Below are 26,314 nucleotides of genomic sequence, written 5' to 3'. Positions count from 1 at the left end.
GCAATAGATGGATTGTGTGTGTGCATGTGTGTCTAAGAGGGAGGGAGAATAGGGGGAGTGGTGGCAAATCCTTGTTGACTGACTTGCTATTTGCTGACTGTGCAGAAGGTAATACAACGGGACATTTGTGGTAAAACTGGATTGGGTAAAATTGTGAATGACAGGACTGAAGGAGCTCAGTAACAACCAGACTTTTTCTCTTTTGCCTTGAAAATGGGCCAATTTAAAATGTAGTTGTTAAAGGCTTGAAGGTTAAACTAGACCAAAGTCCCCTAAATTGGCAGTACAGAAACATTTCCTGATTATTTTTTTAAAGATAGAAATTCTATTATTATTATAGAAGATAATAATAGAAATGCATTGATTATTATAGAAGGTTGAAAGATCATTCTGAGGAAAATATGGCCACTGAATATTTTCTAATGATACATGTGGCACAAGCAAGGGAATGCTCAGAGAGGTAGCCTAGGGTGTGGACATGAGGAAATCTGAGTTTCTTCTCTGGTCCTGCTCTTCACCAGATGGTCATTTGGCTGCCTCTGCCTGCCTTTCATTTTAAATTGAAGGAATTGGACTAAATGATATCTAGAGAAAGACTGTGGGTGGAATCTTTGGGGAATCTGGTCTGCAATTTAGATACTGACCTCCTACCCCTCTCTACAGCCTCCAACCCAAGTACCAATTTTTCCCAGTTAACTACAAATTTTTCTGGGAGGCACTAAGCAAAACTTTAGCTTCCAGAAAGAAGTAGCAGGTAAGTAAAATGGGCTTCTTAATGATTTCTAACAGCTTACAAACAAAGGAGAGGGGGCAAAAAGAGATTCTCATACTTTGGGGTTTTTCAATGACCAGTTTTACCAGGAATCAGTACCACCATTATCTGGATTTTCCTTGTAGCTAAGGACATCTGAAGCTTGTCTCGGGGCATCTGATCTACCCCTCCCATCAGTGCATTTCCTCCTACACAGTGCACATCAGCAATGCCATAAAGTTGCCACTGATTCATGTCAGGGTGTCCTGTAATATCTCCTAAATATGAATCAGCTATGTGTGTGTGCATGCATGCATGCATGCATGCATGCATGTGCACGCACACACACACACACACACACACACACACACACACCCCAAGCTCATTCCAGTTAAAGCAGAGGAACAAATGCAAGCCATTCAATAGCCAAACAGCAGCTTGACTTTGAATGTTGCCCCTTTCCAACTATCTGAACAATTACAATGAAATAAGGATATCTTCATATCTGCTAAAAGCAAACACAGAATTGGCATGCATGGCTTTCACTTAAATTTAGTTGTCTTTGCCATTATGGGCTATGATTATAGACAAAAAGCAGTGTTATGAACCTGTACCTCAAAGACTGAGAACTATTTCAAATGATCAGTCCTTATAGCAAAGAGAAAGGATTCTGTGTCTTCAGTATGAAATATCAGGAATATAGATAAAAAAGCTGCTTAAAATATGCCGTAACATTTCATTTAAAATATAATTAGAATGTCTGGTCCACATTGAAATTATTAATGTAAGCATAACTGTTAAAAAGTTATCAAAAGACTGATTCTATTGAATTGGCCTCTGCTATTCATTGTTTTTTTTTTTTTTTTTCCTGGAAGTTTCTGTTTGGCAGTGACAGCATGGTTTCTAAACTACGTTATTCTTCTGCATTTTTTTTTTTGGTAAATTTTCTGCATGTGTTTTTTAGACAAAAGAAAAATCACCAGTTTATAAAAAAGGAGCTTGAAGAGTTTGCTCCTGAAATATAGACACAAGGTTTTATAAAAAGGATATTGGTTTCTTGCTATAAAAAGCGACTGAAAGGTGTCAGACCTGAAAACAAATTCTCACAGTGTTTTCAGTGTTGGCTGTTTACAAGGCATTCAATAGAACAGAGATAGATGGATACCGTACAGTTTGTGTCCTAACTCACTAGGTTAGACAGCTTCTTAGAGGGCCCAGGTATATGAAAGCCCCTCACCCCCAACTGTTATTAATTGCTTACTGACTCTAAATTGCCCCAGTGGAGATGTTGACAAGGAATTCACTGTGCTTTATAAACACTATTGAAATGTCTACAGTGTTTTCCAATTTTGCCTAGTCTCTTTAAGCTATCCTACACCAGGGTCCTAAGCCTTTGGTGTCAGAATGACAAGTTGCTGGTGTTTCTCCCCCTTGGCAGCCAGAATTAGTGCTAAACAACAAACTAGAGTTTCAATCAGGAAGTGTCAGGCTGGGGAGCTGCCTTGCTGTCCTCCCAGGATCCTCCAGCTTTCTTGAGATGGGGAGACAAGGGACGCTTATGTTTGTCACTCTTGGATTTGCCAATGATTTTCCCCTCCCCACCCCCACACACATCTTAAGTGCTATGTGTGTAAACAACTCTCTGCAGAGGGAAGACTGTCACGGATGAGGAAAGCGAGATGGGGGAAAATAATGCAGGTGCCTAAGTATCCAATAGAAAGATCACGGACTAGTACATTTTGCATCCCTGGAAAGTTACCCCCAAAGGATGGTTATCAATCTATCTCTTATAACTGGTAACTGTGGATCAGTGGCCCAGAGGAGAAATCACAGGAAAATAAACCCAACATATTACAGTGTGTTTTTAAAAGTAACAACAACAACAACAAAATAAAAATTTGAAAGCACCAATAGCCCTGTTGGACACTTGAGCAGAAGTACCCTATTGTAACGGTAAGCTTGCATTTGTACTCTGGACTCTCTCCTCCTTCACATGGAATCACCAAGTGAGTCTGAGTCATCCAAGGACAGAGGCAGGTACAGGTCCTGTAAGAAGATAAGAGATAAAGTTAACTCTCCTTTTCTTAACATCTTGGGCTCTGCAATGGGCAAGATTATGTGACTGCTTTTTTTAAAAACTAACATTTTCTCTAATTGTTATTTTGAAATATAGATTCACAGGAATTTGAAGTACAAATAGGTAGCAATTTCCCCCAATGGTAACAATCTTGCAGTTTTCCATGCATTCATGTATGTGTATGTGTGTGTGTGTATAGCGTAGTTGTATGTGACTTTATCATATGTGTATATTTGTATGACCATCATGACAGTCAAGATACAGAACTGTAGTCTCACCAAAGGGCTCTTGTGTGCTACCCCTTTATAGCCACATCCACTCCTCCCCTATCCCTAAGCCTTGGCAAACAGTGTTCTGTTTTCCATCTCTACAATTTTGTCATTTCAGATGTTATATAAATGGAAGCATACAGTATATAACCTTTTGGGATTGGCTTTTCCCATCAGCATAATTCCCTGGAGATTCATCAAGCTGTTGCCTGTAAGAGTAGTTCACTCCTTTATACTGCTGAGCAACATTCCATGGATGTACCACAGTTTATTTAACCATTCATTGGTTGAAGGACATGTGGGATGATTCCAGTTGTAGGCTATTATAAATAATACAGCTATAAACATCCATGTACAGGTTTTTGTGTTGACATAGTTTTCACTTCTCTGGGAGAAATGCTCAAGAGTACAATTTCCAAGTTGTGTATTAGTTACATGCTTAGTTTGGTAAAGACTGCCATATTAGGTTTTCCAGAGTGACTGTACCATTTACAGTCTCACCAGAAAAGTATTAGTGATCTAGTTTATTCACATTGCCACCAGTATTTGGTGTTTTCACCACTTTTTATTTCAGCCAGTCTTGTGGGATTGTAATGATATCCCATTGTGGTTTTAATTTGCATTTCCCTGATGACTAATGATGTTAAACATCTTTTCATGTGCATAATTGACATCTATAATTCCTCCTGAGTTCAGTTGAAGAAAACATTCCTCAGAAATGTTTTTTCATGTCTTTTATTCATTTTTAACTTGATTTTTCTTATTGTTGAGTTTTAACAGTTATTTTTATATTCTATATATGGCTTTGGTTAGATACATGGCTTGCAGTCTGTAGCTTATCTTTTCATAACTTTTGCATAGCCTTTGAGAGCAAAAGTTTTTAATTTTTATGAAGTCTAATTTGTCTAATTCATCATTTTTTCTTTTACAGGTTGCACTTTTTGTTGTAATATCTAAGAACTCTATCCAAACATCAGAAGATTTCCTCCTGAATTTCATTTCTAAATGTTTTACATTTGCAATTATAATCCATTTTTTAGTTAATTTTTATGTAAGATGTGAGGTCTAAGTTGGGATTTTTTTTTTTTTTTGCCTAAGGATATCCAGTTCCTCTAGCACTATTTATTGAAAAAGCTATCTTTCTTCCACTCATTGACTTTCGTACCTTTGTAAAAAATCAGTTGTAGATATATAAGTGGATTCATTTCAGACTTCCAGAGAGATGCCAGACCCTGAACAAATGGATAACTCAAAAAATGTACCCCGTCACCTAATTTCAATTTATTTCTTAATACTTTCATTTTCCACCAAGAACTAGGATTCATGACTCCAATACTGCCCCAGGTCTTGTCTATGTCTTGAGGAGATGGGATGATATAGCAAAGGTTTTTTCCACTGTTCCCAGAGCTCTATTTGGAGATCCTTGTGATTACTTGTAGACTTACTTCCCATATGGTCTAAATCAGTGCTTTTCAAATCTCTCTCATTCTCAGTCTCTCTCTTTCTCACTTCTCGTTTAAATTTTCTATTCAGATGAAATTTTTCTTGGAAGCCAAATACATGAGACAAATAGAAGCGTAGTTATTTTGGTCAAATCAGACATGAGGGAGGCAGAATCTCACCCATCTCCAAATGAAGTACTGTTTGAAAACCACTGTTTTCATTTACATTATCAGCAAGATACTGAAGGAAACTGGAAATCTGAGGGTCAAGTCTCTGGGTGATTAAGAGGCTGTCTTTGGTATAAACACAGAACTTCAGTAGAGAACTGTCCAAGAGAATTAGAGAATGCAACTTCTTGAGGTAAAGGAAAAAGTGAAGATGATGAACGGGGACAAGAATAGGGAGGAGAGGGACTTATTTATCTAACATTGAGAATGCTTTTTGCTGAGAAAGGATAGGAAGTCTGTTAGGCCACTTAGAATGGAAACAGAAGTAAAGTATACTCAGAAATCAGAGGGTGTAGTTAAGTAGTACTCAGACACTGAGTAAATCTTTATGTCTTGGTTTCTTCATCACAAAAATGCAGAATGTACAATCTGTAAGGTCTCTACCAGCTCTGAGGACACTCAAAGAAAGACTGAATCATTAACACACACACGCACGCACACACATACACACACACACAACAAAGGCAACTGTAGCAAATGGATTCACTTCTCACCAACCTGCCATCCCTACACTGTAAATCAGGGGTTGGAAAACTTTTCTGTAAAGGGCTAGATAGTAAATAATTTAGGCTCTCTTTACTGGTCACATATGGTCTCTGTCACACACTTATTTTGGGTTTTGTTTCTTTTACAACCCATTATAGATGTTAGAAACATTTTTTTATATTGGGGTGCCATCCAAAACAATCAGGCCATACACAAGATTTGGTACTCCTGCTCTTAATTACCAAACAAAATTTCTTAGAATACTGATAAACAGGCAGGGAGTACAACACTGAGGAGACAAGAGGAGAGCAATAAAAACATGTAGAATGGAGTTGGGGCAAAGTGGCATACTATGGAGTGGCATCTCTGAAGGGATTTAGTTCTCCAGAAATTGAGTAGAGTGAAAATTGGACATAGTCAAAGTATCTTTGAGCCTTAGACTTTAAGAATAGTGGAGAGACTCTCTGAAAATCTGATCCTGCATAAATGCAGTAACACTGGAAAAAAATGTCAAAATCAACTTTTTCAGAACTCCAGAAATTAACCAAAGGCTTGCAACAACCCCAAAAGTATTTCTTCAAGAAAAATAGCCGACTCTCAGTAAGAATACCAAAGTTTGTGGTGCTTTAACAGGTCCTATTTCTGTTCTCTCTCTCCCCAGCTCCAGGATGTCTTTGAAAACCAACAGCCTCAGAACTACAGTATCTGAAAAACAGCGATCTAGACACCACCAGAGGATGCAGAATGGAACTGGAGTTCCCCCAAATGCCATCTTTCCAGAGAACTGTCACTATTTGACCTGTTGGTTGATTCCCACTTATGGGGCTCTTCTTTATTTGACCTGACTCAGAGCACACTCACTGTGAACAGCCTTTACAGGGAGCATTAATCAATTGCAATTGTTTAAAATCACAGCTGCCTGATGTGGGGGAAACAGTTGGGGCAAATGAAGCTGCTCAAAACCTTAAAAGGAAAAGCTGGAGAATTCATGTTCATAGGGGACTTTGAAAAGCTCTGACAATATTCCCAGGAACCTCTAGGGCCAGGCACATGTTCAGGGTGTATTCTCAAAAAAGACCTGAGAAATTCTTAATCTCTCACCTCTGGTTGGCCTTGAAGCCCTGAACAAACAGCAAGTGAAGGCTAAGGCAAGCCGCCTGACAGAGCATTGAAATCAGGCTCCAACACACACACACACACACACACACACACACACACACACACACACAGAGCCCTTCAGCAGAGGCCGGGAGACTTACTGAATGAAAGTATTTAAGGAAATCTAGCAAAATTATCCTTTAAGAATGAAGGAGAAATCAAGGCATTCCCAGATAAACAAAGACAGAGCTAGCAGGCATGTCATATAAGAAATACTAAAGAGAATCCTCCTGGGAGAAATGAAAGGACAGTAACCCACATGACCCATATAAGTAACACACATAACCCACATAAGAAATAAAGAACAATGAATGATAAAGGTAAATATGTAGGTCAAGACAAAAGAAGTTATTATAAACTTATTTTTCTAACTCTTTTCTTCTATTATCCAATTCCAAAGACAACTGCATAGAATAGTAATTATCAAGATGTGTTGGTGGACTTATTATGCAGGAAGATGTAATTTGTATGTGAATAAGAACACAAAGGGGTGGAGGGTGCACAGAGATATACAATAGCAAAATTTTTATATCAAATTGAAATGAAGTTGATAGTAATCCAAAGTAGATTGTGTCAAGATGTTCATTGTAATCCCCAGGGCAACCACTAGGAAAATAACTTGAAATAAAATTAGTAAAAATACAGCAAGGAAATTAAAATAGTATACTGGAAAAATATCTATTTAACACAAAAAGGACAAACATCCAGGAGTGAAGGAACAAAAAAGACATACACAAAATAGCAAATGGCAGATGTAATTACTAATTTACCAACAATTAAATTAAACATAAGTAAATCGGCACTCAAATGAAAAGGCATAGACTGACAGAATGGTTTTTAAAACATTCAGCTCTATGCTGTTTGAAAGAGACATAATTTATATTCAAAGACATAAATAGGTTGAAAGTAAAATGATGAGAAATATTTATCATGCAGTTAGTAAGCAAAAGAGAGCTGGAGTGGCTTATACTAATGTCAGAAAAAAATCGATTTTAAGGCAAAATCTGTTACTAGAGACAAAGAAGGACATTCATAATGATAAAATATAATTAAAACATATCTGTGCTTTAACAACAGAATACCAACATACATGAAGCAAAAATTACTGAATTAAAGTAAGGAATAAAGAATTCAACTGTAATGGTCAAAAACTTCAATACCCCATCTTTAGTAATGGATAGAATAACTAGGCAGAAGATCAACAAGGAAAGAGAAGACTTGAAAGACAGACACTACAAGAAATTACACATCTAACCTATTCTGTCCAACAACAACAGAATACACTTTATTCTCAAGGTCCCATGTAACGTTCAACACGACAGATCATATGTTAGGCCATAAAATGAGTCTCAATAAATATGAAAGGGTTTAAAATCATACACAGTACGTCTACAACTACAGTGGAATTAAATCAGGAAGCAATAACAGAAAGATATTTGGGACGTTCACAAATATGTGGAAATTAAACAACACACTGCTGAATAGTCAGAAATCACAAAGGAAATTGGAAAATACAGTGAGATAAAGGGAAATGAAATCACAGTATACCAAAAGTTTTGGGAAGCAGCTAAAGCAGTGTTCAGAGGAAAATTTACATGAAATGTTCAGAAGATGCTAACTCATAGAAACAGAGAGTAGTACCAGGGATGTGGGTGGAGGAGAAAGAGGCTGTGACTACTAACAGGCATAGGGTTTCTTTTGAAGGTGATGAATACATTCTTGCATAACTTTGTGATTATTCTGAAAGCCACTAAACTGGGCATTTTATTTAAAAAGGTGAATTTTATCTCAGTAACATGTTGTTCTAAAAAGTAGTACCTTTGAAAAATCCTTCACATTGACAACTGAATACTATATATTTCAAATTTACTTTTTAGTGTAGTTGAATTTTAATGTTGTGTTAATTACTGCTGTATAGAAAAGTGACTCAGTTATACATATATGCTCTTTTTCATAGTTTTCCATTATGGTTTATCACAGGTTATTGAATATAGTTCCCTATGTTGTACAGCCTTGTTGTTTATCCATTCTATATACACCAGTTTGCATCTGCTAATCCCAAACTCCCAATCTAACTCTCCCACCCCTCTCCTCCTTTGCAAACACCAGCCTGATATCTATGTTTCTGGTTCTGTTTCATAGATAGGTTCTGAATCTTGTTTATGTGATTCCTGAGCAGCTAACCCTATATAGCAATATGCATATATTGGTATATAGTGTATACAGTAATATTCAGTGTGTAGTGATATGTACAAATGTAAAATACAGTTTTGTAGTAGTTTTGCTCTATGACTACATTGTGACCACTGATGAATTCCATAAATTTACACATAAATGCAAGTCCACTGTAGTAGAAAGAGCACAGGATTAAGAACCAGGACAACCATCCTAAGCCTAACTTCCTCTTTCAGGATCTTTGCGTCTATATCTGAAAATTGAGGAAGATGAAGACTATGAGATCTTCACGTTTTGTTCTAGCTCTAAAATTCTATAAAATATAACATATATTTTGCTTTTCTCTAGTTATACCAAAGCCAGGGGAAGGGAGGCAGGCCCCGCCAAGTTAGTGAACTCCCTGGGCAGTCTTCAGGCCAGCACACAAGGGTCTTTTCATGATGGAAGTCACTTTGAGTCCCACCACACTGAACACTGAACCACTGGACTTCAGTGTAGCTCTGAATCATTCATGTAATAGACACTTTAGTGTAGTTGGTTGGCTAGTGGAAATAATTATATGAGAAGATTGTTCCAGACTGTTATCTCAGAGGAAGAGGAGACAGGCCTGGGGTAGAAATGGGAGGCTGTGACTTGTAATGGGCGGGGTGAGATGTAGGCTATGGAGAAAACCCAGAGAACTAGGCCTAGGTATGAACTTCCGTACTTCTATCCTCCATCAATTTCTTTAGTATTCAAAATATATTTTCTTGTATGAGTAGAACACCGTTCAGGGAAAGAAATTATCTCAACATTCTGTTATTGTTGATTGATATGTAGAAATACAGAAACACACATATTGCTTAACAATACAAATAATTTGCACCTGAAATTCATTTGCTTAGTCCCCTGGAGCCCTACAGAACAAAATGTTTGTAACAAATACAGCTGTGCTGGCGATACTATTGCTTTAGAGAAAACAAAAACTTGGTCTCTGGTCCAAGAAGCTTATAGTCCAAAGGAAGTCAGAGAGAAGTTTTGAGAAACCTGGCTTCCAGTTTGGGTTTGCTTTTTCCCAAATGTGCCCTGTGCTTTTCTGATGGTGTGGCTTTGTTCTTGCTGATTTTTTTGTGTTTTTTTTTTTGTTTGTTTTTTTTAAAGCTGGAATGCCCGTTCTCTTCACCAGCCATCAAAAGCCTACCCAGGCGTTAAGGTTCCAATGTCACCTAGTCTGTAAAGCTTTTCTGTCTCCCACAGTTGGATGTCTTTCCTCCTCTCCTTTGTGCTCTTGCAGCTTTTTCTTCACTCTTGATTACACTACCAAAATCCACTTAGAGTGCTGTCTGTGATTTAAGGTTCAGGACCCTGCTTTATTCATCAAACTATCTCTGTAAGCACTTCCAGGATGACAGAAGAAAAGAGTTTGGAAACAGAGGATAATGTATATTTAAATAATGTTTGTTATGTTTTCAAATACTATGTCAAATACATTTTCCTTCAATCTCCAGGCAACTTGGCAAGCAAAATGCCTCCAAGTTTAAAGCTATGATGGTGATCACTAATCTGGAAAATTTTTTTTAAATAAATGAAAAAGTTTCCCTGTGCTTCTAGGCATTTTTAACATCTTTAATATGGTGTGTGCATGCTAAGTCACTTCAGTCATGTCTAACTCTTTGCGACCCTATGGACTATAGCCCACAGGCTCCTCTTTCCATGGGATTCTCCAGGCAAGAATACTGAAGTGGGTTGCCATGCCTTCCTTTGGGAGATCTTCCTGACCCAGGGATCAAACCCATATCTCTTATGTCTCCTGCATTGGCAGGTGGGTTCTTTACCACTAGCACCACCTGGGAAACCCCCTTTTATATAGTAACTTCTCTGAAGGGTTGAATCATACTGGGGTTGTCTTTATGACTGGGCACTTTCTTTTTCTCATCTGTAAAATGGAAACACTAATCTGCCTTATCCCTTTTGCAGGGTTATCACAAGGGTAAATGAGAAAATGGATATGCAAAAAAGATAAAGCAGGATGAAAATGCAAAATGTTGTTCTCATTAACTATACAAGGATTTACTTCATGTCCATATTGCAGCATTCGAGTATGCGGACTTTGGCTAACCTCATCACAGCTGCATTAAAAAGGATTCTCCATGAGTTGCTTAAGAGGAGAAGCCAAGCAGCTGATTACAGCTTAGGGCCCTGACACAGCCATCAAAAGTAACCAAAGGGATGCTGGGACTTCAAGTTTGTTTCCAATTGTGCAGAAGGAAAGTCATGGCCTCAGCCACCTGCTTCCTGTCTCCACCATGACTCACACCTTTCAGGTCCACTTGGATGGAATTTCAGATGAAATCTGCTCAGGCCCACTGCCCAAGGACCTCGATGGTGCTAAGGCTCAGGTAACTGTGAAAGGAGGAGCAAAAAGCTGAGCCTGAGCCCCAAGAGGACTGAGTCAAGGTCACAACACTTTTTAGCTTATTTAGAAAAACCAATTTGTCCTCTATCACTGGTAGTGTAAGCATGAGGCTACTGTTTCTGATAGGATGCACCGAGTGAGATACAACATCACTTCTATGACATTTCTGTTCCAAACGCAGTCTGAATTTAACCACAAGGAAACATCAGATAAACTTAAATCAAAAGACATTGCACCAAATAATTAGCCTGTGCTCTTCACTTCTATAATATACTTCCCTAAAAGATTTTTGAAAAGACTCAAGAACTTTTCTGAATCAAAGAAAACTAAAGAGACATGACCACTGAGAGCAATGTGCGATCCTAGGTTGGATCCTGGACCAAAAAAAGAATGCTCTTGGGACAACTGATAAAATTTGAATATGGATGAGAGAGCATATAACAGTATTGAATCAATGCAAACTTCCTGATTTTACCATTGTACTATGGTTATGAAAGAAAATGTCCTTATTCTTAGGAAATACAGATTGAAGTATTTAGAGGTAAAAGAGCATGGTGTATGCAACTTAATTTCAAATGGTTAAAAATTTAGTAAAGTGTATGCATAGTGAGGAGGGAGAAGACCCACAAAAACAAAGTAAATGGGGAAAATATAAACAACTGGTGAGTCTTTATAAAGAGTACATAGAAGTTCTCTGTATTATTCTTGTAACTGTTTAATTTGAAATATCAAAGTAAAAAGTAAAAAAATTTATGAAAACTATACCAAAATCTAAATGTTTTTTAAAGTTTGCTTTAGAAAATTATATAATTTGTTACTTAATGTTGGTTTCATTAACTGCCATAAAAGGGCAATTTTTCAAATATAAATTTATTTATTTTAATTGGAGGCTAATTACTTAACAATATTGTATTGGTTTTGCCATACATCAACATGAATCTGCCACCGGTGTACACGTGTTCCCCATCCTGACCCCCCTTCCCATCTCCCTCCCTGTACCATCCCTCTGGGTCATCCTAGTGCACCAGCCCCGAGCATCCTGTATAATGCATCGAACCTGAACTGGCGATTCATTTCACATATGATATTATACATGTTTCAATGCCATTCTCCCAAATCATCCCATCCTCGCCCTCTCCCACAGAGTCCCTAAGACTGTTCTATACATCTGTGTCTCTTTTGCTGTCTCATATACAGGGTTATCATTGCCATCTTTCTAAATTCCATACATATGCGTTAGTATACTGTAATGGTGTTTTTCTTTCTGGCTTACTTCACTCTGTATAATCGGCTCCAGTTTCATCTACCTCATTAGAACTGATTCAAATGTATTCTTTTTAATGGCTGAGTAATACTCCATTGTGTATATGTACCACTGCTTTCTTATCCATTCATCTGCTAATGGACACCTAGGTTGCTTCCATGTCCTGGCTATTATAAACAGTGCTGCAATGAACATTGGGGCACACGTGTCTCTTTCAATTCTGGTTTCCTTGGTGTGTACGCCCAGCAGTGGGACTGCTGGGTCATAAGGCAATTCTATTTCCAATTTTTTAAGGAATCTCCAACCCTGTTCTCCATAGTGGTTGTACTAGTTTGTATTCCCACCAACAGTGTAAGAGGGTTCCCTTTTCTCCACATCCTCTCCAGCATTTATTACTTGTAGACATTTGGATCACAGCCATTCTGACTAGTGTGAAATGGTACCTCATTGTGGTTTTCATTTGCATTTCTCTGATAATGAGTGATGTTGAGCATCTTTTCATGTGTTTGCTAGCCATCTGTATGTCTTCTTTAGAGAAATGTCTGTTTAGGTCTTTGGCCCAGTTTTTGATTGGGTCATTTATTTTCCTGGAATTGAGCTGCATAACTTGCTTGTATATTTGTGAGATTAGTTGTTTGTCATTTGCTTCATTTGTTATTATTTTCTCCCATTCTGAAGGCTGTCTTTTCACCTTGCTTATAGTCTCTTTTGTTGTGCAGAAGCTTTTAATTTTAATCAGGTCCCATTTGTTTAGTTTTGCTTTTATTTCCAGTATTCTGGGAGGTGGGTCATAGAGGATCCTGCTGTGATTTATGTCGGAGGGTGCTTTGCCTATGTTCTCCTCTAAGAGTTTTATAGTTTCTGGTCTTACGTTTAGATCTTTAATCCATTTTGAGTTTATTTTTGTGTATGGTGTTAGAAAGTGTTCTAGCTTCATTCTTTTACAAGTGGTTGACCAGTTTTCCCAGCACCACTTGTTAAAGAGATTGTCTTTTCTCCATTGTATATTCTTGCCTCCTTTGTCAAAGATAAGGTGTCCATAGGTGCGTGGGTTTACCTCTGGGCTTTCTATTCTGTTCCATTGATCTATATTTCTGTCTTTGGGCCAGTACCATACTGTCTTGATGACTGTGGCTTTGTAGTAGAGCCTGAAGTCAGGCAGGTTGATTCCTCCAGTTCCATTCTTCTTTCTCAAGATTGCTTTGGCTATTCGAGGTTTTTTTGTATTTCCATACAAACAGTGAAATTATTTGTTCTAGTTCTATGAAAAATACCATTGGTAGCTTGATAAGGATTGCATTGAATCTATAGATTGCTTTGGGTATACTTATTTTCACTGTATTGATTCTTCCAATCCATGAACATGGTATATTTCTCCATATATTAGTTTCCTCTTTGATTTCTTTCACCAGTGTATAAAACACTGGTTTTCTATATATAGGTCTTTTGTTTGTTTAGGTAGATATATTCCTAAGTATTTTATTTTTTTCATCGCAATGGTGAATGGAATTGTTTCCTTAATTTCTCTTTCTATTTTCTCATTATTAGTGTATAGGAATGCAAGGGATTTCTGCGTGTTGATTTTATATCCTGCAACTTTACTATATTCATTGATTAGCTCTAATAATTTTCTGGTGGAGTCTTTAGGGTTTTCTATGTAAAGGATCATGTCATCTGCAAACATTGAGAGTTTTACTTCTTCTTTTCCACTTTGGATTCCTTTTATTTCTTTTTCTGCTCTGATTGCTGTGGCCAAAACTTCCAAAACTACTATGTTGAATAGTAGTGGTGAGAGTGGGCATCCTTGTCTTGTTCCTGACTTTAGGGGAAATGCTTTCAATTTTTCACCACTGAGGATAATGTTTGCTGTGTGTTTGTCATATATAGCTTTTATTATGTTGAGGTATGTTCCTTCTATTCCTGCTTTCTGGAGAGTTTTTATCATAAATGGATGTTGAATTTTGTCAAAGGCTTTTTCTGCATCTATTGAGATAATCATATGGCTTTTATTTTTCAATTTGTTAATGTGGTGTATTACATTGATTGATTTGTGGATATTGAAGAATCCTTGCATCCCTGGGTAAAGCCCGCTTGGTCATGATGTATGACCTTAAAAAGGGCAATTTGAAAAATAAAGTGATACACTGAGAACTCAATGATACAAAGAAAATAGCAAGGCTCTGACAAGGCTGCTATCTGTAGCTTATTCTAGTCCTTCAATGGTGAAATTTGTTTTTAGAATGGAATCTAAAACAAAAGCAAAATGAAATACAGCAAAGAATGCCCCCCCGCCCCAAAGCCTGAAAACCCAACCAGAAGAAATAGTTTAGCAATGCACTCATCCAGTGGGCTTATGGGTGGTGGGGCCTCAGCCTAAATGAACTGAACATATCAATTAAAAAGTGGAAAGACTCAAGTGTATGGGCCAAATAAATGCCTAGACTGCACCCCCACCCAGCCCTTTGAGAAAGGTACTGGTGGAAGGTACTGGGATAGGTCACACTTCCCAGAAGGAAAGTAAGGGCAGAAATGCATGGAACAAGGACATAGTAGGAAACAGTGGAGCATCCCTATGCGGTTCTGTGTAGACAATAGAACAACCAAAGTAGGCTATTCCTCATCCTGGTATGTCCACATGAACAAGCCTTGTTGCTCAGAAGAATCACTGAAAGTTGAATGCTAAAGCAGTTCTCATCCATCTCACAATCTCGGGGTAACATTGGCTACACAGACAGTTCAGCAGATCCTCCTTTGTTAAAACCAAGTAGTTCAAGAGAACAATCCAAAGGTTCCAGCCAGGGGCACTAGCAGAAGTTAAAAGAGTCATTAAAGGAATGGAATGAGCATTAGGAATTATGGTGCAGGTGATGGTCAAGTTAACCAGGAAATTAAAATCCTGATGTAGAGAAATAGAAATTTAAATGGGTGTCAGGTAGTGGTGTGCTGTTAAATGGGTAACAACCAGCTTTCTGTGTGAGAAAACAACAACTCTGATTTATAGCATTTGCTGAATTCCATTGTGTAAAGATTCCCATCATGGCTGAGCTCTAGTTACTAGAGCTGGGAAGCAGTGTACACAGTCAGCTCTCATGAGCTAGTGTAAAACAGCTCCAGTAGACCAAGGGTCATAACCTTGGTTAGGACCTTATGTCTACTGCTGCCTAGCCATGTCACCCCAGTAAGTAACTTCACCATTCTGGGTCTCAATTTCCTCATGTGTAAAATATCAATCCCACAAGATCATTGAGGAATCAAACTAAACAAATTTACCTCTGTCTCAGATCTCTTCTACCTCTGACTCTCTATGGTTCTGTGATGGAACTGGCCACATTGGTGGCTTTTTGCCTTTCTCCATCTCATGCCAGGTCTTGTGAGCCAGGGGAACACAAGAGAATCCTAGAGGAAGCCACTCTATGGTGTGGTAATCAGAGCAGAGGGCTTCTGGTGGCTTAGCAGTAAAGAATCACCTGCCAATGCAGAAGATGAGGGTTTGATCCCTGGGTCGGGAAGATCCCCTGGAGAAGGGAATGGCACCCTGCTCCAGCATTCTTACCTGGAGAATTCCATGGACAGAGGAGCCTGGTGGGCTATGGTCCATGGGGTTGCAAAAGAGTTGGACATGACTTCAGGAGTAAACAACAACAATCAGAGCAGAAACCACATCCATGTGGCCTGAAGTGAGGTGGAAGGCAATGGCCACTGCATATTTTTGATACAGAAGAGATTTCTAGGTGGAAATCAGTTTGGAAAGTGGAGGTAGAGAATTTCTACAACATCTATTATTTTAATGGTATATTTATTGGGGCTAACTCAGAGGTGTAAAGGGTACCTAAGGTCAGTGCAATGAATATATGCCCTCTCTTCCCACAGTGTACCAGAATTGGCCTAAGCATGAAGAATACACAGTGAAATTAGGGTCTGTTCATATTTGAATGTCCCACGAATCTAAAGGGAGTAACTCAGGACTAACTTTCTTTATGACCTTTACTGGACCTAGGAACTTAAGTTGCCCTCACCATCCTGTTTGCTGTGCCTCTGAATCAGAGGGACAAAGCTCAGTTTATCCCTTGGGCCATCATTTGGTGACACGATTAGCTCAGAATGGGGATATTTGGGTCCTTCATACCACTTCCTTTTGGGTAAATAGAATTAAGCCAGGGGCCAGAAGAATAAACACAATGATTGGAAGCTTGACCCCTGCTGGGATTCCTGAGGCTTCAAGCTAATGGACCAAAAAGTCCAAGTGAAAGGGGGTTTAGTAAGGTATAAGAGACATAATACCTTGTGCTTCCGGAGGCTGCCAGGACTGGTGGGCGTAGAGATGGGAGACTGCTTAGACTTGGGGGTAGAGAGCTGGCTGCTGGAGGTTCCGTTTGCTAGCCCAAGGCAAGAGAAAAGGAAGGGAGAAAAATCAACAGCATACAAAGGAACATGTTATCCTTCCCCTCTGAAGACACTAAGAACATTCAAACGCGCTACACAGACGACCAAGTGATTTGATGAGTACAACAAAGGTGAAAAGAAACACATTCCTCAGAAAGGCAAGAACTACAATCCTCAGTTAATTAGATCCCCTTGTGGTGCAAAGCAGTAATCTAACTCCCGCCCCCCCTTCTCCCCACCTCAACTCCTCCCAAGTACTTTCAATTACAGGGATCTGGTTCTTGTCAAACCTTTTTCATATTCATTCCCAAGTCTGACCCTAGCAGCATCTCTGGGAGGTAGTCCGGGAACATGTTACTCTGTTTCAATTTTATAAATGACATTAAAAAGGCATGAAGAGGTCATATGCCTCACCTTAAAGGGGAAGGCATCTGGGTGATTTGGGCATGTCCCTTTTGGTGGCAGATGATGTGGTGCAGGACAGCCCTATTATCTATCTCTTCCCCTCTCTATTTTCCCGCTCATCTTTCCCCCCACTCTCTCTTCCCTATCTCATTATGGGTGCAAAGACCAGAAGGAAAAAAGGAGAGAGAGAGAGCTAATTAGGAAGCAGAATGGAAAAGAAAATGGAGGAGAAACAGTGGGAAACATAAAGAGAGGTGCATACAGCAAAATGGGCAGAGGAGAGAATTGAGAATGAGAGAGAGATCAGGAGTGAAGGAGACGAGAGACAAGAGGTTGCTAGGAAAGAGAAGGAAGAAGTTTGAAATCAGGAGAAAGGCTTACAGACAGAAAAAGGATGATGGCATTAATAGCCAGAGTCAGGGTGCACCTCCATTTGTCTCTAGTCAGTAAAATGTTGAAAATAAAATGATTTAGTATTTAACATCTCTATATTCCATTGTTGTTGCAAATTGTCTTATATTCCCTTGCTGACCAGATTTTTAAAAGATCCAATCATGTAAAAAGAAATGTGGTGCATTGAAGTGGAACAATTAAACAGCTTTCAAAGGGAATTCATGTTCAGACATCTCATGCTTAAGTTAATTTATTTTAAAATCTAAGGACCTACATTGTTCCTCAGATATTCTGAAATGTGCTTTTTAAAAAAGGCAAATATCCCAAGGGCACTGTGGGGAGAGGGGAGGAGAAGAGAAAGAGGAGGAAGGGAAGACAGGGGAGAGCAGGTAGAGGAAGAGAGAGAGAATAGGAAATTGAAAAAATTGAGCTAGAAGATGGCCTGAGAGTGTTGCTGTTGATCCCATAGGTAAAGCTTAAACTGATGTATCATGAATATTTCCTGAAGATATACTTCCTCTGCACCACTTTGGTAATGTTTCCCTAGGTTCTGGAACCTTCACATCAACTATAGAGATGAAAGAGACATCAGTGTGGTGGTAGCTGAATTTATCCAAGTGCAAGTGAGCTGAAAAATGGGCACTTAGGCATCCACCATCTGGTTTTACCTGTGTATTCACTGGTCTTTAACCCACTCACTGAGAGGCCTTTCTCCCTGTCAGGGCTTCCTGGGAGTCATTCATTAAATTGGCCAGTAGTTCCAGAGTACTTTCTCTAAACTGAGCCAAGAATTAGACACTGGGGTTTCAGAGATGAGTAAGTCACTTCAAATGGGGAGGCAGATAAGAATACTGTAGAATAAGTGCTATGACAGAGCCAGACAAGTGGTGTTATTGGAGCCCAGCAGAGATGCTTGGAAATCAGGGAACTAGGAGGCAAACAAGAGGAGGCAACACCTGAAAAAAGTCTGCAGAGATGACTCTAGAATAGACAAATCTACAGAGACAGAAGGTCCAATAGATCAATGGTTGCCACAGGCAGACCAGCAGGAAGCAAGGAGGCTGGAATGGAGAGGGTCTGCTAACAGGTACAAGGTTTCTTGGCGAGAGGTGGATAAAGATGTTCTGGCATTAAATACTGATGGTTGTACAACTCTATAACTAAACTATCAACATCCAGTGAATTGTACATTTTAACTGAGTGAATTGTTTGTTGTGTGAATTATATCTCAATAAAGCCATTAAGAGAAGAGGAATTGGAGCTAGTTAGGCAGAGAGAGTAGAAAGTGTAGTCTAGATCAGAATTTCACTGGGAGGGGCAAAAGGAATGGCAGCGTGAAAGAATACAGTACATTTACAGAAGTACAAACAGCTCCAAATGGCTCAAGCATACATGCCAGCAGTGAGTTCTGAGAGATGAGACTGGTCTTGTGAGGACTTTAGTTAAGTTTGGGTTTGATGTGTGAAAGAAATCATACATTGTCAAATGTACATTTGATAATACATCACAAGTTTGAGACCATCAAAGTTACATTTAAAAACTATGACTCCAGTCGTGGTGGGTGGACTGGATTAGGGTGGGGTAAAGGTAGAAGCAAAGAGATTGGTTGAAAGACAATGCATTCATCCAGGTGAGAGGTGGTGATGGCTTAAATTAAAGCACTGGAGAGGTAAAGCATGGACTGGGAGAAGAAAAGAGACCTAGAGGTCAGGCAAACTTAGGGTGTTATGTGCACATACGATGCAAGCCACCCAAAGAGGAACACGACTTGTACCAAACAGCACAGAGTGGGGGAGGTAGGCTTTGCCAGGGCACTAGGCTTTCTGGCGAATAAAAGAGACACTTTGGAGGAAGCAAGAGTCCATGGAGACAACGTGGCAAAGGAGTCAAATACTCTGCAGGAAAAGGAAGGAGTTACTACACCACCTGCAGTGCCTCAGGGTCTCCAAGCAGGACCTGGCCCCCGAGAATTCAAGATGCAGAGCCATCCTGGTCATGAATGTGAACTGACATAATGCAAGTCTTTCAGAAGAGCCCTGACCTCAGCCAGGAAGTCTCAAAGATGTAGGTATCCCCAGGTAAGTTCTGCCATTTTGTTCTACACGGTTGCTCTGTCCTTGTGCAAGCAAGTTTCCCAGCGTTCCTCAGCCATGGTACAAGAGGATGACTACTATACTTCCAGTGTGAAAACTGTCTTTTTTACCTACCCTTTTATCTAGCTTTTTACCTGAGAATGAGCCCACTGGTCTTGCCAAAATGGGGGAAATTATTAACAATAGCATGTCTGCATGGGAATCAGTTCCCACTTATTGGCCATAGAGCTACACACACAGGTTGTTTTTTTTTTTTTTTCTTTTCAATTTCTAGTTCTTTTCTCAACATTCTCTGTAACTCTCTCACCCCAAAATTTTAGAGCACTAAGGTTCCATCTATACCTCTCTCTCTATTCTCTGTATGTCTGTGTATGTTTATATATGTTCCACTGCCACTCTCCCAATCAATCAATCTCCAGATCAATCTTAAGCTACCCGCAAATAAAGGATTTAGTTTTGTCATCAGCATTCAATAAGCATTTTGAAAATCAGTTTGTAACCATTTAACTACAATTAACAATTTAATTGTTGGGGAAAAACACGGCAGACACTTTCCCAGACTTTCATGATGGAGTTAAACCCAAAGATGGACACAGAGCAATGAGAAAATGTAAACACGAACAGGCAAAGGTCCCCCTGGAGTAGGAAATGGCAACCTGCTCCAGTATTCTTGCCTGGAAAATTCCACGGACAGAGGAGCCTGGCAGGCTACAGTCCATGGGGTCACGAAGAGTCAGACACGACTGAGAACACACAGCACACAACTCAGGCAAAGGTCAATTCCCTACAAGCTGAAGGAGCTCCTGCGTCTACAGAGGACGCAAAACATATTCTTCTATGCATTTCTTCTATGGGTTCTGTGGGAAAAAAGATCTGGAAGAGTGCCATTGGACTTGAATTATTAAGCCAATTCATATAAATGTCAAGTAAAAGAAGTAGCAGGAAAAGATGAAAATAGGGTCTGATGAACCGTGCTTAGTTTGGGATTGGCAAATCCACATGGAAGGCTGTCACACATCATTTTGAGCGTGACTGGAAATAACACCAGTTTGATAACCCTCAGTTTTACTTTATTCTGCTCAGACATCTTTAGCTTCTGTCTTGGAGGTTCCATTTCTCAGCTGCAATTTGAGAATGTACTGGGGGAGTCTTTGCCATCTCTCACTGGTCTCTCTCATTTCCCTTCTCATAACCACAGCCTCGCTGTTGGCATCTTTTATTTACTCATATTCCAAATCCTTTCATCCCTTTCTTCTCATTGTACAGTTCATTTTTACTCCTTTACAACAAGGCACATCAGGAACTTTTCAATCTCCTAGGCTGCTTTAACAATCTTATCAACAAAAACCAGGATAATAATGCTTATTTTGTGTCTGTGATAAGCCAGGAACTCTTTTTCTCTCTTTCTCGTCTCTCTCTCTCTTTCCCTCTGTCTCTCTCTCACACACATACACACAACCTCGTCTAGTCATATTCTAATTTCTGATAGGGAAACAGAGGTTTGTTCCAGTTAGAGACAGCAAATCCTGTGTCCAGGATTTGAACACAGGTCTTTCTGATTCCAAAGCCTATGTATATTTCAGTTTGTTTTCAGTTTTTGCTACATTGCTCTTCCCTTTTCACACTTTGCTCCTGGGGCTCCTTCCTATGACAACTTTCTGACATGGGTAGGAAGGAGGGAGAAGAGTTGTAACAGAGAAAAAAAAGAAAGAAATAGGAGCACGTAGAAGCAGACACCAGAGCTTACACCCATCTTCTAGGCTTTTTATCCTACTCAATCTAGTTTAGATTGGAAAGTGATTAGCAAGAGCTATCTTTCATTCACCCTGCCAACATTCATAGACAATGTCCTGAAACAATAGCAGAGAGAGTGGCCAGCCAGCCATGTAACTACCCTCATGCCACAGAATCCTCTGAGAAGATGGTATCTGCGCCCTGTCTGCCACTTCCCTCAGCTTTGCAGCATAATTGCCAAGCTTGGCTTGGCACAATCTTGGCTTACTAGCTTCTCTGAAGGCTCATGCTTGCCCATTTCCCAGTGCTTGTCTTTAAATCCTTGGCTCCCTCAGAATGGAAAAAGACAAGCGCCAACAAAAGATGGTGGGTAAGGTAGCTAAGTTGAATTAACTAGATTTATAGGGACCTAAATGTGTAGGGGAATAGGAGCTCCCAGGAGTCAAGAACAAGGTAGAAGGAGTCAGTTCCCGAAGAACAAGGAGAAATTTCAGTTTCTGGCATGGGTGGTCAAGGGCAGAGTATGGTCACCAGCCTGGCAAATTGATGCTGAGCTCTTAGACTCTGAATTCCCTTGTCTGGAGGCTGGACTGCTTCCTGGAAATCAAGATGCAATCGTGTGAAAGGTGGGTATAAGTAGCCCCAGGTACAGCGATTAAAGATTTGTCTGGGCAATGAGTTAAACAAGTTATTTACTTTCTGGGTTCAAGTTTGCATGGTACAGGAAGAAAAGGGTCAGTTTGACATGTGCTTTTCACCCAGCCTTTGACTGGAGAGCAAACTGATTTAGTATTACTTCTCACTTAGCTCTGGCTTTTCCCTCCCATTCGAATCTCCACATTTGAGCTCAATTCAAAATCAAGTCGGCTGGTTTGGGTTTGAGGTCTATTTTGAAATACTGCTCACTGAAAATAAATAACTCAGTCTACAAAAAAAGCTGTGACAATAATTTCAGAGCCACCTTTAAAATTACAGATGTATTTCTACAATTGTTTTCAAAGCATTTTGCACTATATGAATTCACATGATTCTCCTGATAAGCCCAAGAGATGGTAGCCAGGAATTAATGGTCTCCTTTTAATCATAAGAAGAGCCTCAGAGAGTTTAGGACTTGCTTACAGGGTATAAACTGCTTCTTCTCAATGGATGGTGGACTTCAGGATTTGCTTACAGATTTATTTCAAAATTCCCCCAAAGTTAGCATATCACATACCACCATGACTTTTCAGTGATTGGTTCTCTGTCTTGTCTTTTCTAACTTCCTAATGTCTTGAAGAGGGAGATCTCAATATACAATTCAGTCACTTCCTCATTCTTTTCTCATACTGAGATGCTCTAATGTTCCTTCCTTCCAGTCCAAAGACACCCTGGTTTCTTCCTACTTATACAGGGAGGTTTTCTGGAAGGCCATCCAAGTAGAACCAAGGTGGTTTCAACTTACTTCAGAACAAGGCCAAGAGACTGAGCCTGTGGTTTTCATACACTCATTCCAAAGAGCCCTTGGGCGGGGTGCGTGGATCGGTTTGGCTAATTATTTCTGCTCAGTGGGAAAGCTTTTGTCCCTCTCCCCAGACTCATCTAATAGGGAAGCAAAAACTAAGGGCCCAACAACAGTTTTTCACTGATTTGATCACAAGCCTGGTTCTCAGGCCAAATTCAATCATAGGTTGTAAGACTCTGTAACTTCAGAAGTTGGAATTTGAATTTTAAATCAATTCCCTACAGAGTCTTGGACAGCATGCAGTGGTGGATCTTTTAAATAAAGGAGAAAAGTAAGAGTCTTCCCTATAGCAAAAAAAACAGTGTGTACGCATTTCTGCACTATTTTGACACAGATCAGTTCCCTTCAAGAAGAGGACAACTGTAAGAAGACTGATAGATGTGCCAGGATTGTTTCCTCCGACTTGATAAAGCTGACAATATTTATTCCTAGCTGAAGGTGGTTTTGCTGAGAACATGTTTCTGGTGGAGCAAGCCTGTTGTCAACACTCACTCCCAGTTTTATGGGGCAGGAACTAGAAAAAAACTACACTGCCCTTAATCTGTGGAAAGAACATATGCTTTGGAATCAGTCAGGGTTTTAAATCCGGGCTTAGCCATTTCTTAGATGTGTGACCTCAGGTGGAACCTACCCTCTGTGAGTCTGTTTCCTCATCTGTAACATTTGAATGAAAATAATGTGGATGCCAATTCTTGTTGTTTTGAGCACTACATGACAGACTACATATAAAACACTTAGTAAAGTGCCTTAGCAGATAGAGAGGGCTCAATAATGACATCTTCCTTTGCTATTACTACTGGCCACTACTAAAAATGGAAGGAATTGAAGCATTGAGTTAGGAAATCCCCTTCCACGGTGTGTGATTCATCAACTTAAGGAGGCTGAGGACTAATTCTTTGGCTAGCAGGTCAGACATTAGAAGACTGAAGTTTTCCTAAGTGAAGCCCATTACTTTTTATTTGTGCAGGTTATGGCCGTGTTCCCCAAAGCAGAGCCCTTGGTTCTCAACTCTCTCAGCAGTACCATGGGGGTAGGGTGGTCAATGAACTCCATGTGGAACCATTGAAGGTATCGGAGCAGGGAAGTTATACAATGGCTGTGTTTTAGGATGAAAAATGTGGTGGCACCACAGCAAATGCCTAAGTGGAGAGAGATTTGAAGCAGAGATACGATGTAAGAGTATGTTGAGCAATTCAGGCATCAGGTGATGAGGGAAAGGAAGGGATTTTTTTGTGAGAAAGGTGAAGATGTTTTAAAGGTTCAACAACAACAACAGGCACAGGATATGGTAGACATGAAGGACTGAAGAGTGGGAAGAGTCAAAGATAATGCCAAGGTGCTGGGCCTAGGGAATAGAATTGATTCTATTGTCAGGGGGTTGGGGAAGGGAAATATTTTTGTTTTGTAGACACATTGCATTTGGCACATGGAGGCAGAATTGTCTGGTCAGCATTCATGGCGCTGATATCCAGAAGGAAGGTGGGGGCTGGAGATGTAGGTTCAATGGCAGCCTGTCTGTACCTCAATATGCTATACTCATTACCATCTCTGCTCTTTTGTTCATGTTTTCTCTGCTGCCAGAAACATCCACTTCTTTATCAACTGAAATCTTCCTTCAAGCCCCAGTTCTTTCAGGAAGCTGTAGCACCCTAGCCCACAGTAAACTCACTTTCCCACAAACTCCAATACTTCCAACAGCACTTACTGCCTGTGTCTCTCATGTACTCGGCATCTAAACAAATCATTAAGTCTCATTTTCAGCACCACAGTTCAACGGTTAAATTGTAGAGTGTGGGGCCAGATTGCCTGGGTTCAAACCCCAGCTCTTCTACTTCCTATCTGTGTGGTCCTGGGTAGGTCAGTCCACTTCCATATGCCCTAGTTTCTTCATGTGCAAAATGGGGACAATAGCACCTACCTCATAAGGTTGTTGTAGGAATTAAATTAGTTAATATATGTAAAATGATTAGAATGTTCGCTTGACACATAACTGTGTGAGTATTTGTAAATAACAATGTTTGTACTCCACCAAAAATTTGGAGAATCACTTGTATTTAAACACAAATCCCAATGTGCAACATGTTGCTAGGACTCCTACTTCAGGGATATGGGTCAACACCACCACATCCCATGGCCTGTGGTGTGCTCTGGGCCCCCATTATACTGCTTCTCCAACCATTTCCTAAGCAATGGAAAAGTTGCCTTAGATATAGGACAGTTCTTCCACTTCAACTAGACATAAGTCGTGGTGTTAGAAAGAACCAGAATGGGGGAGGAGGTAAGGGAAGTCTTTTTCTCTTCCTATGGCTTCACCAAGGGCACAGACAAAGAGCACCACTTCCCCTTGGATGGACAGGAGGGGAGCTGATGGAGGGTCTATGATGGGAACTGGAAACAAAGGTGCTTAATTTATGGCTGTGTTCTATGCTGCACAAAGAGAATGTCACACATACCACCCCCACCCCTGCCTCCCTACAGCCCTTTTCTGAAAGCCGAGGAAGGTAGAAGGAGCAGAGAGGCAAGGGCCATCCAAGAGAGACTGTTTATTCACCACTCTGGAGCCTCTACACCCTGCCTCAAGGAAAATGCAAGGATTGTTTTCATGGGAGTCAGGAGAGCTGAGCTCTCATTCTTGAGTCATAAATAGATATTGGGAAGACTGCAAGATTTACTGAACCTCTTTATATCTTTGTTCTCCAATCTAAAAAAAACCAACTGGATAATTTTCTTTTCCCAACTTAATTTATGGTGCTATTATGAGTGACAACCGAGATGATGGATTTGGAAATATTTTGCAAAGTGCAGAGCATTTACGTCACATAAAAGATCACTATCTTGAACTTCTCTCAGATGCAGAAGAAGGATATTGTGTGTTGAAGACCTCCTGGAGAAGAAAATGGCAACCTACTCCAGTATCCTTGCCTGGGAAATTCCATGGACAGAGGAGCCTGGCAGAGCAGGTTATAGTCCATGGGGTTGCAAAGAGTCAGACATGACTGGGCAACTGAGCCCACACACACAGTCACATGTGGCAAGTGAGCATTTGAAGTGTGGCTAGTCAATTGAGGTGTACTGTAAGTATAAAATACAATCCCATTTCAACGAATGTAAAACACCTCAATAATTTGTTACATTGGTTACATGACAAAATGATAAGATTTTGGATGTATTAAATAAAATAAATTATCAAAACTAATTTCACCTGTTTCTTTGATCTTAAATGTGGCTATTAGAAAATTTTAAATTGCATGCAAAGCTTGCATCTGTGGCTTGCATTTTATTTTTATTGGACTGAGTTGGTACACCCAGTCACATTCAGGACAGTCAGAGCATTCGGTTTCCTCCATCTTAGGCAACCCAAAGCAACCTGTTTAGTTCAGAAAAGAAGGACTCCTGGATACAGTAGTCCCATGGACATCCTCCCTCCAACCTGGCTGTTTTGTGGTCCTTGATCTCCCCTTTTAAAAGATGTGTATTTTGGTAGAGAAGACATTCATTCTAGGGAATTTGGGAACAGGGAAGATTTGATTTTCAGGAATAGGTGCTCATAGGTTGGGGGA

General features: G+C 39.8%; 1 protein-coding gene across 1 annotated transcript in view; it reads right to left on the bottom strand.

Annotated features, from left to right (window-relative positions):
- Positions 1–1,601: 1,601 nt before the first annotated feature.
- The window catches only part of DCX (doublecortin), a 39,939-nt gene continuing 15,226 nt past the window's right edge, over positions 1,602–26,314 (bottom strand). The window contains exons 5-6 of the mRNA XM_018044095.1: positions 16,527–16,621; positions 1,602–2,797 (exon numbers count right to left, since the gene is read on the bottom strand). Of these exons, the coding sequence (XP_017899584.1) occupies positions 2,741–2,797; positions 16,527–16,621 (152 nt within the window). The 3' untranslated portion in view covers positions 1,602–2,740. The remainder of the gene's footprint in view (positions 2,798–16,526; positions 16,622–26,314) is intronic.

Source organism: Capra hircus (assembly GCF_001704415.2).
Source record: "Capra hircus breed San Clemente chromosome X unlocalized genomic scaffold, ASM170441v1, whole genome shotgun sequence".
NCBI classification, from domain to species: Eukaryota; Metazoa; Chordata; class Mammalia; order Artiodactyla; family Bovidae; genus Capra; species Capra hircus.
Note: the sequence above shows the minus strand (reverse complement) of the source record. Positions and strands in the feature narration are given on the sequence as shown.